Below are 21797 nucleotides of genomic sequence, written 5' to 3'. Positions count from 1 at the left end.
GGTTATTTCATTTTTCTAAATAGTTTCAGTGGTTTTATTTAGACCAAAGGCGGATGGGAATAGGCAGCTTTGGGAAATGAAATGACTCACAGGCATCATAGCAGCATCTCCAAGTAGATGGTTCAAAACATTTTGGTAGATCTCCAGTAAACTGGGAGAGAAAACTTGTAAGATGCTGGCAAATACTTCCAAGCCCTAAACAGCCATTCTGTCTATGAAAACGTGATTGCCCGGTAATTAATTCAAGTCTGCTTAAGTGCACTTTCCCATTTAATTAGAAATAGATTGTTCCCAGAGTATTTTAAGTGCAAGATAAACTTCAGGCATTTGCACAAGGAATTAGTTTGGCATACAGGTAGACAAGATACAATACCTTTTAACCCAAGGAAACACCATGGTGTCCATTTGTGAGGCTGAAGTGAACAGCTCAAAGCTACGAGAAGTAGCCCATGGGAAAAGACACTTCAAACAGATGTTTTTTTCAGCTTGATGCCAAATCCTTTTCAAGTTCAAGTGAGTTTATTGTCGTGTCCCTGATAGGACAATGAAATTCTTGCTTTGCTTCAGCACAACAGAATATAGTAGGCACGAATACAGAAATTTAATACAGCAAAAATCTGATCAAGAATCGACAGGATAAATTCAGCATCAGCATGTTTGAGATTACTTAGAGAGACAATAATTGCTTGATATTGTCCGATGGAAATGCTTTATGCCAGTAGCTTTGTCACATCTATTTGCTATATCAAACTTTTACAAGTCAACTTGCTATTATTGGTTTATTATTGTCATGTGTACTGGGATTGTGTGCTCTCTGGGCAAATAATGCCATTGAAACACAAGGAACTCAGATGCTGGAACCTAGAGAAAAACAGCGGGTCAGGCAGCAACCATGAAGGGAATGTACAAATGATGGTTCAGGTTGGGACCCTTCATCAGATACCATGCGTGAGTATGTAAGGTACCACAAAAGTAAAAATAAACAGAATGCAGAATAAAGGACCAAAATGCAAAGCTGCCTCTGGTGCCATGAGTCAATAGTAAAGAATGTTTAATTGTTATATGCACCAGGAACAGAACAATGAAATCCTTGCTTGCTGCAGCTTTACAGGCACATGAACACAGCAAATAAATATACAAAAACAATAATACAATAAATTACCAATTATACTGGCTAACTAGACCGTAATAGTGCAAGTTGAACTACATAGTACAATCCTCTACAAAGTTCATAGTCGCTAGGCGCTGAGATAGTCTTAAGGACAGCGTTGTGCAGGGTGGTTCAAGAGCCTGATGGGATTAAGCTGTTCTTGAATCTTGGGGCAAGGATTCCCAAGCTCCTGATTCTGAACCTCTCTTAGCTCTGTGACATCGGTCAGAGTTACATCAGACAGAAGTTGGTGCATGTCATTGAGTCATGCAGCACAGAAACAGGCCCTTTGGCCCAACTCGTCCATGCTGTCCCATATACCCCCTCCAAGCTAGACCCATTTGCCCACACCTGGACCATATCCCTCTAAACATTTTATATCCAAGAACGCCTAAGTGTCCTTTAAATGTCATCTTGTTCTTGGGCTTTCTTGTATTATGGATGTCCACATACCCATTTACTTTCAATTAATAACACCACCCACCCAGCACACAAACTGTTCACCCTCCTACCTTCCGGTAAGCGCTACTGCAGCATGCGGAGCAAAACACCAGATTCAAAAACAACTTTTTCCCTCAGGCCATCAGACTACTCAACACACTTAAGAAAATTCCATGAACAGTACCCAAACAAAGACAACAAACTGTGAAAATAACTTTGGCTCAATGTCTCCAGTATGAAATTTGCACTCTTTTCTATATTGCACCTTTCATTGTTGCACCCTGTTTAAAATACCTCAAAGTTTTTGCTACATTTTGGCATACTGTGAATATTTTAATATTTTAAATAATGTATGTCTATTGTCTATTTTTATTGGTATGTTGTCTGTCTGTGTTTTTAATATTACTGCACATTTGGAGTATGGGGAAACGTAATTTCGATCCTATGTGTAACTACTGTTGCATAATTGAATTGACAATAAAGTTACTTTGAACTTGAACTTGAAATAACACTTTCTTTAGACTTTGGAGATACAATGTGGAAACAGGCCCTTCGGCCCACTGAGTCCCCGCCAACCAATGGTCACCCCATATACTAGTTCTATCTTACACACAAGGCAATTTACAAATGCCAATTAACCTGGAAACCTGCAGATTTTTGGAATGTGGGAGGAGACTGGAGCACCCGGAGAAAACCCATGCAGTAATAGTGAGAACGTACAAACTCCATACAGACAGCACCCATAGTCAGGATCAAACCTGGGTCTCCAACGCTGTAAGGCTGCAACTCTACCGCTGTGCCACTATGACACACTTTCCTTGCTTATTCATTAGGATTGAACATAAGTAATCCCGATGGTGGCATTTCAAATAGAAATTGTATTATTTAATGCAAACTACCCCACCTAAATGCCCCAGTGCATTCTGCAATAGCAAAACAGCTGCAGAAGCTGAAGAAGGGTCTCGACCCGAAACGTCACCCATTCCTTCTCTCCAGACATGTTGCCTGTCCCCCCCCCGCTGAGTTAGTCCAGCTTTTTGTGTCTATCTGCAGATTCTTCACCAATGAAACAAGTAATTAAATATATTTAGCAAGACTATTAACAATGGCAGCAGACTTTGCCTTCATCTATGATTTCACATTAATGATGGAAGTGAATAGCAAGGTCCACAGTTCATACAAATGTTGTCCCATCTAGCATCAGGCTATTTAAACAAACTGTTAATGAATGCATCAGTAAGGCATGCAAATTCACACAAAGTTACTACACTGCAACATCATGCCACTTTCATATTGCAATTAAATCATAAAATGTGCTCTACAACCAGCTCATTGCATGTCGAATTCATCAAAACAATGCATCTTCGATTTAGGAAGGACATCAATATCAGTACTTCAATGAACAAACAGGAAGGAGCCAGATTCAATGAAGACAGACTTCTATAAATATGCATCATCCCTCCACTCCTCATGCATTTCTATCACTTTAGAGTTCCAGGCAACAAATAGCACCTCTCCCTTCCTTTCTGCAATAGCTTTCTTCCTCTTATACATTCCACAAGGATCCAAGATACAATGGTCACAAATGTAAATGGGTACTTACTACTAGTTGAAGACATCCTACTGGAATCGGATCTGCAAAGGGACGACATTAATGAAAAGTTAAGGACAATAAAATGCACCAAAAAAACTTACATCAACTTTACTTCCAATAAGAGAGAAATATTAGTGTTATTACTACAAACATTTTGGTACGTACATGGCACACAAGTGTTCAACTCCATATACTCAGTGATGTTAGATAGTTCCAGGTATATAGCACAAGACTGTTTCGATTTAGAGACCCAGTTTCCGATTGCTTCATTGTCCATTCTTCTGCCAATCTTATAAGTACCAATTGCAATGAGTCTTCAAAAACAAACCCCGCAAAGTTTCCTAGTTGATGTTAGCAAATGACATGATGAAAGCTGTACCTCATTGGACAATTAAGCTTTCATGTTGTTCATTAACACAGCTTTATTTTAAAGTGCGAATAAGCACAGACTTCTTTTGAAGAAAAGGACATATAAAACTAAAATGGTTGACATAGGGACAAATGTCACAGATGTATTGTAGGAACATGCAATGCGAATTTGAAATCTAGAATTTGTTTAACTTTGCGAGATCAAAGAAGTAATGGATTTATACATGGAATACCATTAAATAACAATATTAAAAACATTTTGCCTGAATGTTCACAGTCATTATTTGTCATTACTCAATGAAATTCTCCCCTATGTTGTGTATGTTTATGTTTTTATCGTGTGTGAAATCCGTACTCCTGTTTAACAAACTATATCTAGGTCTCAAAACTAATCTGAACTGTAAATTCCTCGTATTTTGAATGCAATCTTTCAAAATCTACTTCTAATGTGTTTGTATAATTCTTTATTAATCCCAATGCATAAACTATTAAAAAAAAAAGTTAAATAAAGTTGTGCTTTGTGTGCTGGATTACTGGGACATTTTTACACAACTAGGTTGAGGGATCAGCCCATGTCAGGGTTTTCTTCAAGGTCAACAACAATTACTTACTTATTCTGCTGCTGAAAGCAAATTCTAATATTTGATGTCTCTGCTGTGAATAAGACTTTATCAACTAAGTATGGAAACTGATAATTGTTATTCATGGCTTATCTTTAGTTTATTTTAGTGTATGGAGGTACAGTGCAAAGCTTTAGTTGCGTGCCAATCAGCCAACGTAAAGACCATACATGATTACAATGGAGCCACCCACAGCGTTGACACATATGATGAAGGGAATAATGTTTAGTGCAAGATAAAGTTAAGTAAAGTTCGATTAAGGCTAGCCTGGGTTATTTTTAATCCGAGGATAATCTCCACTCATTGAGCCTGATTAGAACCCAAATTGTATTCTGAATGGAGTAGAGGGAGGGTGTGTGGGGGGGTTGTGAAGGGAAATAATAAGAAAGATGACCATTCAACATGTTTTCTTAATCAGACTTGGAACTTGAGACTTTTCTGATATTCTGTTGGATGAATAAATTCTTTTTTTTGGTAAGCATTTTATTTACAATTTCACTCTTAAGTTAGGATACAATACTCATCTTGTAGTTGGGGGGGGGGGGGGGGGGGGGGGGGGAGCATTGTGATGGGAAATAATAAGAAAGATGACCATTCAACATGTTTTCTTAATCAGACTTGGAACTTGAGACTTTTCTTATATTCTGTTGGATGAATAAATTCTTTTTTTTGGTAAGCATTTTATTTACAATTTCACTCTTAAGTTAGGATACAATACTCATCTTGTAGTTGTCTTAAATAACAATGCATGTGACAGAGTTGCAGAGCTGGTAGAACTGCTGGGTTGCACCTTCAGTGACTTAGGTTCAATCCTGGTGGGACAGAGATGGAATGTAGACGGAGGCCGTAAGACTGGTGGGAGAACTGGGAATGGGGAGGGGATGGAGAGAGAGGGAAAGCAAGGGCTATTTGAAGCTAGAGAAGTCAATGTTCATGCCACTGGGTTGTAAGCTGCCCAGGTGAAATAAGAGGTGCTGTTCCTTCAATTTGCACTGGGCCCCAAACTGACAATGACAGAAAGGCCATATAGGGAATGGGAAGGGGAGCTAAAGTGCTGAGCAACCGGGAGTATCCTGCATATTGGCGACACCAAACACAGGCTCGCCGATCGCTTCGCTGAACACCTCCGCTCATTCCGCCTTAACCTACCTAACCACCCGGTTGCTCAGTACTTTAACTCCCCCTCCCATTCCCAATCGGATTTTTCTATCCCGCCCACTCCCCTGACATCAGTCTGAAGAAGGGCCTCGACCCGAATCGTCACCCATTCAATCTCCAGAGATGCTCCCTGTCCCGCTGAGTTACTCCAGCATTGTGTGTCTACCTTCGATTTAAATCAGTATCTGCAGTTCTTTCCTACACATTACAGGACTTTATTCCATGGAGCGCAGGAGGCTGACGGCTAATCTTACAGAGGTGTATAAAATCAGGAGGGGAATAGATATGGTGAATACACAGATTTTCTTTTCACCCAGGGTCTGGGAATGAGAAGCAGAGGACACAAGTTTGAGGTGAAAGGGAAAAGATTTAGTAGGCTCCCACATGACAAAGATATGCATTTTAGTAGCTTAATTAGTCACTATAAATTGCCGCTATTGTTTAGGTGACTAGTGGAACCTGGGGAGAGTTGGTAGGAATGTAGTGTGAATGGGATTAGCATACTGGCGGATGGATTGGTGGCGGGTTCAATGACCTGAGGGCCAGTGTCCATTTGTACAACTACAAATTTATTAGTATTTTTTACTAAAACCTTACAACAAAAATGAAAAATCAACTCAATGTTTTACCCAGCATAGGGGAATCGAGAACCAGAGGCCATAGGTTTAAGGTGAGAGGGGAAAGATTTAGAAATGGAGGAACATCTTTTTCCCACATAGAAGGAATGAGCTGCCAAAGGAGGTTGTGGAATCAGGTATTATAACAACATTTTAAAGATATTTGGGCAGATATGTGGATAGGAAAGGTTTAGAGGGAAATGGGCATGCGGGATTCGTGTAGCTGGGCCATCTGGGACAGCATTGGTAGGTCGGGCCAAAGGGTAGGTTTCCATGCAGTATGACTATATTGCTTTCTTTTTTTTTAAATGTTTGCTCTTTAGCAAAATGAATTGATGGAAAGTGAAAATTTTGCAAAATTTTGTGAGTTAATTCACAAGGTTAGCCCATAATTCTCAAATCGTTAATTGCTTATTGAGACTTCAAATCAATTGACCTCTTAGTCTTATTTCAATCTCACTTATTCTATATATATACAATCCACAATAAAAATTGGCTTAAAAACCAGAGGAGAAATAAGAATTTTTAAATAACTATCAGGGCTAATGATGGAACATTTTCGTTATTGGCCCCAATGCATTTATATTTAGAATGCAACAAAACAACGTTCCCATGTAAGTTAACTAAAACTCTGATTAATGAATTGGAAATTAATTCCTTGCAATTCCACGCTCAAGTGATTAAATCAGTCATCTGCTTTTTCCATAGACGCAAATTTTCAACTTTCTATTATAGAAAAATCACATCGGAGACACAAAAATGCACCGGCGCACATTGAGATCCAGTAGTTGAAACACATTGGACTCTACATAAATAATGTGCGATTCAACACATTCGCGAAGGAATGTCTTTATTTTATATTACATTTGAATGTTGCGTTTCGCAAGTGTAACGCTGCAAACAGGCTCGCTCGGCATGGACAAATCCACAGCAAATTCTTCGGCGTTACCAGGACAACTACAGTTTACTGTGTATTCTGAATTTTGATTTAGATTGCTTTTTACACCGCGTGGCAAAGTATTAATTTCCAATAAGCGTGTGTGTGCGCTCTCTGGTTTCATCCCACCTGCCTGCAACTTTCTAACACAAACTGATACAAACTCTCAACTTTCTAGCCTTCTCTGCGGACAATGCCAGCGTACTTTAATTTATTATTTTTTTAAACCCACCCGCCCAGCAAGCAAGTAAAGCCATTCCAGTGGGCATTCCCCGAGAATGTAAGATTTGCAGTGGGTAATGTTATTAAGTTGGAAATTTGATCTCGCGTAATCATCCTCAGGGGAGGAGACGCGCCATGTAAGTTGCAACTTGGCTCAGACCCCGTGGCATCTCGACTTGAGAACAATGAGTGGCGTCAAACAGCGGGTATCCACCGCGAGGGTGGGAGGGGAGAGACATTACATCCGAGACAAAAGCGGCAAAAAGGTTTGCCTACCATCTGCCTTGCTGAAAACTCACAATTCTTTAAAGCCAAAGGTACACAAAATTGCTGGAGAAACTCAGCGGGTGCAGCAGCATCCATTCTTTAAAGCCAGTCGCCTTTACAAAGCTGGTAGCCGACCTTACAGCTCATTGTGTGAAGTTTCCTGGAGAAAACAACTTCCTGCAAACCAGAAGGTACACAAAAAAGCTGGAGAAACTCAGCGGGTGCAGCAGCATCTATGGAGCGAAGGAAATAGACAACGTTTTCGGGCCGAAACCCCTTGGGTTTCGGCCCGAAACGTTGCCTATTTCCAATTGCCTATTTTCTATTTCCTTCCTCGTCACCCGCTGAGTTTCTCCAGCTTTTTTTGTGTACCTTCGCTTTTCCAGCATCTGCAGTTCCTTCTTAAACATTTCTGCAAACCAGCCTCCTTTCCCTTTGCACACACACACACACACACACAGTGTATTTGCTTTGAATTTCCAATGGGCTTGTTTTCAATGGATCTAATGTTGGAGCTCATTTGAATTTTCAATGGGCTTGTTCGATCTAATGTTCGGTTGGAGCTCACTTCAAACAGGCTTGTTGAAAGTGTCAGAAGGTGGTGCATGGGGAAAATCCTCTACCATCTTCGTCTACATCTAACTTGCAGTGGAGTTTCAAATTGGCGAGTTTAATGCACAGTTGCAGTGGTCAATATCTTCTCCCACATTGACAGCAACATTATTATTATTGTTGCTCCCCCTCCCCCTCTGTGTCCGGCCGACCCCGCCTAGAAACAGTGAAACAAGCCGCCTTCTTTGGCCGCTGCTGCCGCCTTTCAACCACAAAGGGCCCCGAGTTAGCGGAGCCGAGAGCAGCACTCACTCACTAACTCATTCACTCACCCTCCGGTCTCAGCTCCCGAATCCCCGCACTCGTCCGCAGCCCCGCTTCTCATCGTCCCTGGGCGCAGCATTCGTGACCGGGACCGAAGCTGTAATTCGTGCTGCAGCAACTCCAAGCTTCGCTTTCATTGTTTCATCGCAGGTTGATAATAGTAACACCCCCCGCCCCCTGACGTCAGTCCAGTGCCCTGACAGACAGGCTTCCCTGCTTGTAATTAAAGGCATATGTTTGTTTCCCCGTTGTTCCATCAAGGAACACGCAAAATATGGCTCGTACGTTAATCCCAAATAATGACGGATCGGGGGCGGGGTGAAAGTCGTGCTAAAGAGTAATCGAGGAGACTTGAGCTCAGATGCTGCAATTGTAACCAGAGATGTACATGCACCAATGTGGATGTGCCCATGCAGCGTTTAGACAATAGACAATAGGTGCAGGAGTAGGCCATTCGGCCCTTCGAGCCAGCACCGCCATTCAATGTGATCATGGCTGATCATCCACAATCAGTACCCCGTTCCTGCCTTCTCCCCATATCCCCCGATTCCGCTATCTTCAAGAGCCCTATCTAGCTCTCTCTTAAAAGTATCCAAAGAACCGCCCTCCACTGCCTTCGGAGGCAGAGAATTCCACAGATTCGCAACTCTGTGTGAAAAAGTTTTCCTCATCTCCGTTCTAAATGGCCTACCCCTTACTCTTAAACTGTGGCCCCCTGGTTCTGGACTCCCCCAACATTGGGAACATGTTTCTTGCCTCTAGCGTGTCCAATCCCTTAATAATCTTATATGCTTCAATAAGATCCCCTCTCAACCTTTTAAATTCTAGTGTTTACAAGCCCAGTTGCTCCATTCTCTCAACAGGACAGTCCCACCATCCCGGGAATTAACCTCATGAACCTACGCTGATCTTGTTGTACTTTTCCTTTTCCTAACTTGACACCATTCAGATAATAATCTGCCTTTCTGTTCTTGCCAACAAAGTGGACAACCTCACATTTATCCACAATACACTGCATCTGCCATACATCTGCCCACTCCTCCAACCTGTCCAAGTCACCTTGCATCCTCATAGCATCCCCCTCACAGTTCACACTGCCACCTAGCTTTGTGTCATCTGCAAATTTGCTAATGCTACTTTTAATCCCTTCATCTAAATAATGAATGTATATTGTAAATAGCTGCAGTCCCAGCACAGAGCCTTGCGGTACCCCACTAGTCACTGCCTGCTATTCTGAAAGGTACCCGTTAATCCCTACTCTTTGTTTCCTGCCTGCCAACCAATTTTCCATCCATGTCAGTGCCCTATTCCCAATACCATGTGCTCTAATTTTGCTCACTCATCTCCTATGTGGGACCAAAGGCTTTCTGAAAGTCCAGGTACACCACATCCACTGGCTCTCCCTTGTCTAATTTTCCTAGTTACATCCTCAAAATATTCCACAAGATTAGTCAAGCATGATTTCCCCTTCGTAAATCCATGCTGACTCGGATCGATCCTGTTACTGCTATTAAAAATAAAGATGCAAAAAACAGTGATGTTTAATTTGCAAAAAGTTCCAAAAAGTAGACCCCATCAACGTAGACAGAGGGAGGCTTAATTGACATTCTTCCCCTCATCTCCCAAAGTTGAGTAACCTAGATGACAGACATAAGAGATTTTATTAAAGTGTCTGTAACTCACTACCAGCAAGTATAATGATATTGAAACTCTTCAGAATAAACATTGGGTGTGCTGCATACCAAGAATAGTGGTGAGTTTAATTAAAAAGAGCTTTTTTTTGGCCAGTATTAATATAATGTGCTTAATGACCTTCTGGGCTACCAATTTCAACAATCATGAACACTATTTGGGTTGCAAATAAACATGGTTTTTGTAAACTCAGCTGATATAGGCGAATGCAAACCTGTTGTTCTTACACATCTATTTTATTCCATTTACTTATTTTCATTATTGGTATTCATTATGATTATCAGAGTGAAAAACAATGAAAGGCTTTGTTTAAATGCTCAGCAGTTAAATCATTCAATACACGAGTACAACCAAGTTATACACCAGTGCAAAAAGAGTGTTTTAAAATTACCAGAATAGTGTTAAAGCAATTATAGTGTTACAGTTAGAGAAAAAGTGCAAGGGCTGCACTGATGTAGGTTTGAAAATCAGGACTGCATTCTAGATTATGGAGGACCATTTAGTAATCTGATAAAAGTGGATAATAGTTCCTGAATCTGGTGGTCTGTGCTTTCGACCTTGTGAATCTTCCACCCAACAGGATTGGGGAGAAGGAGTAAAAAAACAGGGAAAGTGGTCCTTCACGATGTTGGCTGCTTTCCCAAGACAGTGTGAGATGCAGATGGATTTGAGGGTGGAAGCTGGGTTTTTGTGATGGACTGGGCTACATCCACAACTCTGCCATGTCTCGTGGTCTTGGGCAGAGCTGTTGCCAAACCAAGCCGTGATAAATCCTCATAGGACACCTTCTACGATGCATCTATTGAAGTTGGCAAGAACCATTGGAGATATGCCAAACTTCCTTAGTCTTCTGAGGAAGTAGGAAACATCTATGTGTTTTTTTGATAACGTTAACGTGGTGGATCCAGGATAAATTGTTATTTATATTTACGCTTGGGAACTTGGAACTCTCTACCATTTCCACTTCAGCATCATTGATTCCGATTGAGGCGTATACTCCACATCACTTCCTGAAGTAAATATGATATTACTTTATTTATCCCAGGAGGGAAATTAATTTGCCAACAGTCATAAAAAACACAAGATACTTGAAAATAAAGTGACGAGTGGTAAGGCTTTGGGGATGTGTAAAGATTGAGGAGGTGGGGTGGGGTGTCAGTCTCAGTCTACGCCACGAAAGAAGGGGGAGGAGTTGTAAAGTTTGATGGCCACAAACTTTACAACTTCTGCAGCTCGCTGGAACCAGTCTGTTGCTGAAGGTACTCCTCAGGTTGACAAGTGTGTCATCGGGGGGGGGTGAGCTGTATTGTCCAGGATGCTCCGCAGTTTGAGGAGCATCCTTCCCATCAAGACCATCTCCCAAGAATCCAACTCTGCCACCAGGACAGAGCCAGCCTTCCTGATGAGTTTGTTGATTCTCTTGGCATCAGCAGCCTTCGCCCTGCTGCCTCAGCACACAGCAGTGAAGATGGTAGTGGCTACCACCAGTTGGTAGAACATCTGCAGCAACTTACTGCAGATGTGGAAGGAGCGGAGCCTTCTCAAAAAGTACAGCCGGCTCTGTCCCTTCTTGTACAGGACCTCAGCGTTCCTGAACCAGTCCAGTTTACTGTCCAGGTACACACCAAGGTATTTTTACTCCCTGGTAAACTGAACATCCACACCATTGATGGAGACAGGGGACAGGGGTGTTCCTCACCTTCCAAAGTCGACCACCAATTCCTTAGTCTTGTCAATGTTGAGCTGCAGGTGATTCAGCCCACACCACGCAACAAAGTAATTGATTACACCTCTGTATTCAGCCTCCCTCCCCTCACTCATGCAGCCCACAATTGCAGTCATCTGAAAACATCTGCAGTTGGCAGGAGGCGGTTAAATCTGAAGTCCGAGGTGTAAATGGTAAACAGGAAGGGAGTGGGGGCCCTGGGGAGCCCCCATGTTGCTCACCACCATGTCCAAGACACAGTTCTGTAGCCTGACATACTGTGTTCATCCAGTCAGGTAGTTGGTGATCCAGGATACCAATGGAGCATCCAACCGCATCTTTGTCAGTTTGCTCCCTAGCAGTGCAGGCCGGATCGTATTAAAAGCACAGAAGTAAAAAAACATGACTCTCACAATGCTTCCTGGCGAGGTTGTCTTGACGCAATGTTACTAATGTCCATCTGCACTATGAAATAACGAGTCCATGGATTCAGGCAGATTGAAGTTCTGCAAACAGAAGTCCATGCAGCATAGTATGCAAAGCTGAGTAGTGGAGGAGTCGGCTCTAGTGGGTAAATGGCAGAAATGCAAAGAGCTTATGGGAATTTTAAAAAGGGAAACGTGGTGGGTGCTGAGATTACTCCACGAACTGACAGACTCAAACTTACATAGAATAAAATTTAGGATGTTGGCAAGCAAGACATTGAAAACAATCACATCTGGACATAACATTATCAAGTATACCAATGATATAACAAATAGATGTAGGAAGAATCTTTGGTATCAACTTCATGATGGGACTAGGTGAAGGTGAACGCGACTTGAGTGCCGTGTCTAATGATTATTATTAATCTAATTTATTAGTATTAATGTATATTTGAGCAAGATACTTATCAAATAGGAAATTCAGCAGTTGCAAATTACTGTTGTAGTATTTCAATCCCATTATTGTAAAATCCTTTAACCCTTCATCCAGTGAATCAAAAATTAAATACAATGATTACACAAGTTTTAACATTTGTTGAGGATAAGCACAAACCTGCAATTTCCAAGGATCCTTCCCTGTGAATAAACAGGTTATCATTTGTGAGTAAAACTTCCTTGACTATTTTAGAAAGTCATTCTCATTGGAAATGTAAAGTGAAAAACGTGCACAGCACTTCTACAAATGCATCACCACCCACCAGAAATGAAAACAACCTTCTAAGAATTACATTTTTTCCAAGTAGGCAGCTTATATAAAGAAACATCTAAACTTACTTTTTATTGCTGAACACATCTTGAGTTTTAATACGAGTCAAAAAAAAAAATCCTTCATCCATTGATTCTATTTTTGTCCTCAAGACAGGCAGTCAAGAGTGTTTAATTATCGTAGGCACCAGTCTGAGGTTAATTACATTCCTGCTTGCTGCAGCTTTATAGTTACACAACACAACAAATAAATATGTAATAAATTATCAGTTATTCCAGGTAAAGCAAACTATCATGGTTTAAGACAAACTATATAATGCAATCTTAGAGGTGCAAGGTTATTAGTAGCTGGCTGCTAAGGTCGGCAGGTGCAGGGTGGTTCATGAGTCTGATGATTAATGGTAAGAAGCTGTTCTTGAACCTGAAGATAATTGTTCTTAGGCTCCTGTACCTTCTTCCCAATGATAGCTACAAGATGAGAATGTTGCCAGGAGTTTGTGGGTCACATTTGCTTTTTCACTGTTGAGCAAATTAGTTCATTCTAATATTTGGGATGCTTCTAAAATGAATAAGAGATTCTAGAATCTGCTTTTGCAAATTCATAATGTGATCATTTTTCATGAGCATTCTTTAGGCAGGCTTACCCTTGGACTGACTGGGTAGATCTCTAATGTTTGGAGCACAAGGCTAGTTTATAATCTGATCCATGGAGCTCAATAAGATTTAGAAATCTTTGCTGTCCTCAACCACGCCCAACCTTGTGTCGGGTAAGGTGACCCACACTAAACATCCACAAACACACATATTTCATAAGGATTAAATAGAACAAGTTTATAGCCTCTAGTCATTAAAAAAAACCCACCACAAAGCCTTTCACAGCTGCAAGGTTTTCATTATTTAATGTTCTGCACTTCAACCTTTTTTTCCCCCCACACAAAACTTACTTGCAGTAAAATCCACCCGCTAGTTGCGTTCTTTAAAACATTTCCCTTTGTAATAAAGGGTACAATCTCCAGAAATGTAGCCATTCTTTCTATAAAATTAAAACGTCTTGCCACTGCTCATATAAATGGGTAATAAAGGAACTAAAAGAAAATCAAGGCATTGCTAATTTTGAATTTGAGGATACATTTAGATAACTTTAAGCACAATGCACAGGAGTAGATGAATACATGATAACACAGGATACATACACTGAAAAAGCAAGGTTTTCCAATTAATGTGATTTATAACAACATATTTCACACCTGTGTGGGAACATTATTTAGAAATATTGACACGTTAGCTGCAACATACAATTTTACCGTGTGAAATTAATATTCCTGGCTATAATAATTAGTTTAAAGCATCTTGAAATCTCACACTATACAGTGCATTCAGTGTTCAAACCCCTTCACGTTTTCCAAATTTTGGTAGGTTACAGACTTATTTTAAAATGGATTAAATTCCTTTTTTTTTTAAATCATCAATCTACTCACAATACCGCAATGAAGAAGCGAAAACAGGTGTTTAGAACTTTTTGCAAAGTTATTAAAAAGAGAGAACTGAAATATCACATTTACATAAGTATTCAGACCCTTTGCTATGACACTCAAAATTGAGCTTAGGTTTATACTGTTTCCATTGATTATCCTTGAACTTTCTACAACTTGATTGGAGTCCATCAGTGGTAAATTAAATTGATTGGACACGATTTGGAAAGGCACACACCTGTCCGTATAAGGTCCCACAGTTGACAGTGTATGTCAGAGCAAAAACCAAGCCATGAAGACAAAGGAATTGTCCGTAGACCTCCGAGACAGGATTGTGTCGAGACACAGATCTGGGGAAGGGTATAAAACAATTTCTGCAGCATTGCAGGTCCTGAAGAGCACAGTGGCCTCCGTCATTCTTAAATGGAAAAACGTTGGAACCACCAGGACTCTTCATAGAGCTGGCCGCCCGGCCAAACTGAGCAATCGGGGAGAAGGGCTTTGGTCAGTGAGGTGACCAAGAACCCGATGGGTCACTCTGACAGAGCTCCAGAGTTCCTCTGTGAGATGGGAGAATCTTCCAGAAGGCAACTATATCTGCAGCACTCCACCAATCAGGCTTTTATGGTAGAGAAGCCACTCCTCAGTAATAGACACATGGCAGCCCGCTTGGAGTTTGCCAAAAGGCACCTAAATGACTCTTAGACCATGAGAAACAAGATTTTCTGGCCTGATGAAATCAAGGTTGAACTCATTGGCCTGAATGCCAAGCGCCACGTCTGGAGGAAACCAGGCACCGCTCATCACCTGGCCAATACCATACCTACAGTGAAGCATGGTGGTGGCAGCATACCATGGTGCGAGGATGTTTTTCAGCAGCAGGAACTGGGAGACTAGTCAGGATCGGGGGAAAGATGAATGGAGCAAAGTACAGAGAGGTTCTTGATGAAAACCTGCTCCAGAGTGTTCAGGACCTCAGACTGGGGCGGAGGTTCACCTTCCAATAGGACAACAACCCTAAATACACAGCCAAGACAACGCAGGAGTGGCTTTGAGACAAGTCTGTGAATGTCCTCGAGTGGCCCAGCCAGAGCCCGGACTTGAAATCGATCGAACATCTTTGGAGGGACCTGAAAATAGCTGTGCATCGACCTCCCCTTCCAACCTGACAGAGCTTCAGAGGATCTGCAGAGAAGAATGGGAAAAATGACCCAAATACAGGTGTGCTAAGCTTGCAGCGTCATTCCCAAAAAGACTTTAGGCTGTAATCGCTGCCAAAGGTACCTCAACAAAGTACTGAGTAAAGGGTCTGAATACATATGTAAATGTGATATTTCAGTTATTTCTTTTTAATTACTTTGCAAAAATGTTTTTTTTAATTACTTTGCAAAAACACCTGTCTTCACTTTTTAATTGTGGGGTATTGTGTGTAAATTGGCGATAAAAAAAAATGAATTTAATCCATTTTAGAATAAGGCTGTAAAGTAACAAAATGTGGAAAAAATGAAGGGGTCTGAATACTTTATGAATGCACTGTAAATGGCTTTTGATCGATTTTAATGATTTGCATCTCAGTTATTGCTCACTTATTGTACCAATAAAAAAATAATCGTTTGCATTATGCGATGAATTCCTTCTTACCATCTTGCAGGAGAAATCAAGTATTAGCAGAGCGAGCAAGAATTTTTGTTAAAATGATTGCATTTCTGCATATATGAACAACTCCATTCCCAAATACTACATTTTAAATTGCATGAAATAAATAGATTTTGCTGAATAACAAACTGTCTTATAAAATAAGAATCCTTCCCTTAGTTTTAACTCGATGGCTGGCATAATACCCCTGGTCAAACTGCTGCAGTAATAATGGGGCTTTTCTGATGGAACCCCATCCACCACCTTAACGTTTTTTTACATCAAAATGCATCACGGTTGTAAGGTGCTATTCACAAGACACACTGCATTAATTGCCTCAGATACATTCACAGCATCTCAAAACTTCTACCACCTAGAAGGACTAAGAAGCTTCAATGGAGCGCCATAACTCAGTTTTCAAATGTGCACACTCAAAAACATAACTATCATTTGCCCTCACTGGATCAAAGTTCAGGAACTCAACAACAGCTGAAAATGAATATACTAATTCAGACAAGGAGTCGCCCGCATGGACCTTTGAGCCCACTCTACCATTCAATAAGACCACTGCCAAATCGATCGCATCCATAACTCTGCATTCCCACATCGCATTCCTTTTCATCAACACTAATGAAGAATCTTTCAGCTTCTGCCTTAAAAATATTCAAAGCACCTACTTTCACCAATCATTAATGGATTTCCCAAAACTCAAAAGTACTCAGAAAAAAAATTGCACTTGAAAAGGATTGTCAAAGAAATGATGTACCAACCAAAACCTCCATACTTCTGCATATAATTCTCTTTGTAATAAATTGTTAGCATTTCTAATTATCCATTGTACCTGCTTGTTAACTATTGGTGAAACTGTACAGAGACACCACCCATCTGCAGTTCTGCAATCTTACACTTAGATATGTTTTATTAATTAATCATAACATTTTGGATAATTTCCATTGCTCCATATTTACTCAGTTTGCCAGCTCTTTGTCGATTTATTTAACCTATCAGTATCCTTTTGATGCCCTCTCATATTCTCTTCATAACTTACTTTCATTCTTATCAATATGTTATCAACAAATTTAACAACCATATGTGCAGCGTCTTCATCCAAGTCACAAATATAAATAGCAAAAGCATGAGCTCTGGCACGCCACTTATTATCACTTGCCAATCAGAAGGCGACCCATTTATATCTACTTTGCATAGGTACCCAATTTCTTTCTAAACTAATGTTCTCTCACACAACATCTTACAATTTTCAACAATGGCCTTCAATGCAACACAAGTATAGTACTTCCATTATTTTCACTTTAACAGCAATGCGTCATAAAATCCCAATGTTTTGATCAATCATTATTTCCTTACAAGAAGCCATGCTGACCTTGACACTCTCTCTCTCACACACACACACACACACACACACACACACACATATAGTGTTCAAGCAGTGCCACAATTACTCAATACACCAACAATTTTCTCTGCTTATAGGTTAAAAAATGCAAGTATTTACCCAAACTTCAAATTCAAAATATCTTGAAGTGACACAGGGGAGATATGCTTGGATATCATCTGAGTAGGCTGTGCAGTTCTATCCAAGACAGTGAAAGTGCCAGTGTAAAGTGCACACGCTCAATATTACCACAAAATGAGCTCCCCCTCCCCTCACCTCACTCACCATCAACAACACCACAGTCACATCAAGTTCCTGGGAACCATCATCTCCAAGGACGTTAAATGGGGTGCTACCATCGACTCCACAGTCAAAAACTGGCACCGGTCTACACAAGACATTTTCAACCAGTCCCTGCAAACCTGTACTGTCCCTGCCTGCTTCAAAGTCTCCACTACTGTCCCTGTACCCAAAAAGGCAAGGATTACTGGTCTTAATGACTACAGGCCTGTCGCACTGACCTCTGTAGTCATGAAGACCCTTGAAAGGCTTGTGCTGACCAAGCTGAAAAATATCACATGTGCTGGACCCTCTGTAGTTTGCATACCGGGCCAATAGATCTGTGGATGACGCAGTCAACCTGGGCCTGCACGTCACCCTCCAGCACCTAGACCGCCAGGGGACCTATGCAAGGATTTTGTTTGTTGATTTTAGCTCTACATTCAACACCATTGTGCCAGAGCTACTACACTCCAACCTTTCAGAGTTGACTGGGCCCGAACCCCTCTGTCAGTGGATCACCAGCTTCCTGACAGACATGAAGTAGCATGTGAGGCTGGGGAAGCACATCTCGGACCCGCAAACCCTCAGCATAGGAGGAGGGCTGTGTACTCTCCCCTCTACTTTACTCTCTCTACACCAATGACTGCACCTCCACTGACTACTCTGTCAAGCTTCTCAAGTTTGCGGACGACACAACCCTGATTGGCCTGATCCAGGATGGGGAAGAATCTGCCTACAGACAGGAAGTGACACAGCTGGTGGCCTGGTGCCATCGCAAAAACCTGGAGCTCAATGCTCTTAAGTCAGTGGAATTGATAGTAGACTTTCGGAGAGCGCCCCCTCCTCGCACTCCACTCACCATCAACAACACCACAGTCACATCTGTGGAGTCTTTTAAGTTCCTGGGAACCATCATCTCCAAGGACCTTAAACGGGGAGCTACCATCGACTCCAGTCAAAAAGGCACAACAGAGGATGTACAACAGCGGCAGCTGAGGAAGCACAATCTGCCACAGGCAATGATGGTCCAATTATATACTGCCATCTTAGAGTCTGTCCTCACCTTCTCCATCATGATCTGGTTTGGCTTAGCCACCAAACACGACACCCGGAGGCTGCAGCGAATCGTCCGATCAGCTGGGAGGGTTATTGGCTGCAACCTTCCCTCTATTGACGAACTGTACACTGCAAGGGCCAGAAAGCGAGTGGGTAAGATCACCTCTGACCCCTCACACCCTGGCCACAAACATTTTGAATCACTTCCTCTGGAAGGCAACTCCAGACTGTCAAACCTGCCACAGCCAGACATAAAAACAGCCTTTTTCCCCACGAGCAGTAGCTCTACTCAATAACCAAAAATCTGCAGCCTCCTTTTGCTCTGGTATTTTATTTAATTCACATCTTTAATCGATAATGTTTTATTATTAATGTTTAATGTTTTACGTATGTCGTTGTTACTTGCAGGCGGAGCACCAAGGCAAATTCCTTGTACGTGGATACTTGGCCAATAAACTTATTCATTCATTCAAATTTGAAATCTAAAAGTCAGATGGAATAAAATGATTACTATATTTTTGATCAGAGAAACAGAATTCTCAAGTTTGCAGCAAGTACACACAAGTAATACATTTCTATCAGCGAAAATGAATAATGAAAATGATTTCATTTATTCAAGCAGGAGCATCAGAAAACTGGTAACATAGAAACATAGAAAATAGGTGTAGGAGTAGGCCATTCGGCCCTTCGAGCCTGCACCGCCATTCGATATGATCATGGCTGATCATCCAACTCAGTATCCCATCCCTGCCTTCTCTCCATACCCCTGATCCCTTTAGCCACAAGGGCCACATCTAACTCCCTCTTAAATATAGCCAATGAACTGGCCTCAACTACCTTCTGTGGCAGAGAATTTCACAGATTCACCACTCTCTGTGTAAAAAATGATTTTCTCATCTCGGTCCTAAAAGACTTCCCTCTTATCCTTAAACTGTGACCCCCTAGTTCTGGACTTCCCCAACATCGGGAATAATCTTCCTGCATCTAGCCTGTCCAGCCCCTTAAGAATTTTGTAAGTTTCTATAAGATCCCCCCTCAATTTTCTGAATTCCAGCGTGTGCAAGCCGAGCCTATCCAGTCTTTCTTCATATGAAAGTCCTGACATCCCAGGAATCAGTCTGGTGAACCTTCTCTGTACTCCCTCTATGGCAAGAATGTCTTTCCTCAGATTAGGAGACCAAAATTGTACACAATACTCCAGGTGTGGTCTCACCAAGACCCTGTACAACTGCAGTAGAACCTCCCTGCTCTTATACTAAAATCCTTTTGCTATGAATGCTACCATACCATTTGCTTTCTTCACTGCCTGCTGCACCTGCATTCCTACTTTCAATGACTGGTGTACCATGACACCCAGGTCTCGTTGCATCTCCCCTTTTCCTAATCGGCCACCATTCAGATAAGTCTACTTTCCTGTTTTTGCCACCAAAGTGGATAACCTCTTATAATCCACCAAAGTGGATTAACAAAAGTAATCCACCAAAGTGGATTAACCTCTATAACCAGCGGCCACCCGACCCGACCCGACCGCGGGCCCAGTGTCAGGAGCTCGGTCACAGGTTGCGGACCTGTTCTCCGGAGCTCCCGCAACAACAGCTGCGTCCGCTGCACTGGGGGGCCGCAGCTTCGAGCTTCGACCTCCCCAGGCTGCGGAGCTGAACCGGCCCGTTCGCGGAGCTCGGATTCAGCCGCGGGACTGACATTACTTACCATCGCCCGGCGGGGTCACAACATCTGAAGCCTGGATCCCCTCGGCGCAGTGCGAAAATAAGAAGGGATGAGACAAAGACTTAAGACTTTTGCCTTCCATCACAGTGAGGAGGTGCCGGGTGAACTCACTGTGGTGGATGTTAATTTGTGTTTATTGTGTGTGTTTTTTGTCATTTTGTACTATATGTAGGACTGCAAGGCAACAAAATTTCGTTCAGACCGCAAGGTCTGAATGACAATAAAGGCTACTTTGACTTTGACTCACATTTATCCACATTATCTGCCATGCATTTGCCCACTCACCCAACCTATCCAAGTCACCTTGCAGCCTCCTAGCATCCTCCTCACAGCTAACACTGCCCCCCCAGTAACAGTCTTGAGCAGAGATTGGCTATGTATTCCAAAATAGGGATAGAAAGTGTTATATTATACAACAAAGACAACATACTACTTTTGAGAAGAACACTGGAAATAATAGTTGTGATAAAATGCCAGAATTGCATTTGATATAGTTACTAAACCAGCTGAGCAGATACCTGCACTATTTGCGAATGGAAATATAATATTGTACATTTAGATTATGACACAAGTCAGGCGGCTAACCCGCTTGGTGTGGTTACCAAAATTAAAATCTTGGGATAGCGCAATTAAAAATGATATAGAATTTTTGTCTCCTCTCCAAATTACAAACAAATCAAGTTAATTTATTCAAATGCAACTGTTTTTTAATTAAGATTATTGGTAGATGAAGTTGTTGGTTCTGTTTCAAAGCACTGGAAGACAAAAGTACTGGAAACAATTTTAATATTAACAAAACTTGTATAAATGGAATTTAAATTTTGTTCAGCAAATGAGCAATCAGAAATATTTTTGTATGAATCGATACATTATGTTTTACAGAACAAACTTACACTGGGTCATCCATTCTGAAAATTCAGCGTCAAGTTCCTTCCTTTGTTGAAATAATATTCACGGTCGGGTGATAATAATAATGGTTAGACTTTCAGAGCCCAGGGATAATGCAGACGTTAGAAAATAACTGGTGTATCCAGTTGATCAACTTCTCCTGGCAGCACTAGTTATTTATTCATAAGATAATTCAGCAAAACAAAAACCAGTACAAGGGTGGCTGAAGATCAACATGAAAAAAAATGAACAGATGTATCATTATTGATTGATTGATCATTATCAAATTGCCTTAATGAATTAGAAACTGCAAATACAAATACAATTGTGGCAAAATAAGAATTTTAATGAAAAAAAAAAAAATCTGAATATAAATATGTATTAGCACCAGTCAAAGTCCCCATGAATCTGCTGGATTGTCTTAAAAAAACCCAACCAGTTTATTAAAATCCTTTTGGAAGGAAAACTACCAGCGTTATCTGGTATGTGAGACTTCATTCAAGTT

The 21797-nt window shown here is 41.3% G+C and overlaps 1 protein-coding gene across 1 annotated transcript in view; it reads right to left on the bottom strand.

The window, feature by feature from the left end:
* LOC129703708 (protein FAM124B) overlaps positions 1 to 8447 on the bottom strand; it is a 28407-nt gene extending 19960 nt beyond the window's left edge. Inside the window, exons 1-2 of the mRNA XM_055646390.1 lie at positions 8260 to 8447; positions 3195 to 3226 (exon numbers count right to left, since the gene is read on the bottom strand). Of these exons, the coding sequence (XP_055502365.1) occupies positions 3195 to 3226; positions 8260 to 8330 (103 nt within the window). The 5' untranslated portion in view covers positions 8331 to 8447. The remainder of the gene's footprint in view (positions 1 to 3194; positions 3227 to 8259) is intronic.
* Positions 8448 to 21797: the final 13350 nt, after the last annotated feature.

The sequence above is a fragment of the Leucoraja erinacea genome, chromosome 14 (genome assembly GCF_028641065.1).
Source record: "Leucoraja erinacea ecotype New England chromosome 14, Leri_hhj_1, whole genome shotgun sequence".
NCBI classification, from domain to species: Eukaryota; Metazoa; Chordata; class Chondrichthyes; order Rajiformes; family Rajidae; genus Leucoraja; species Leucoraja erinaceus.
The sequence above is the reverse complement of the archived record's forward strand: the minus strand, read 5'-3'. Positions and strand labels throughout refer to the sequence as shown.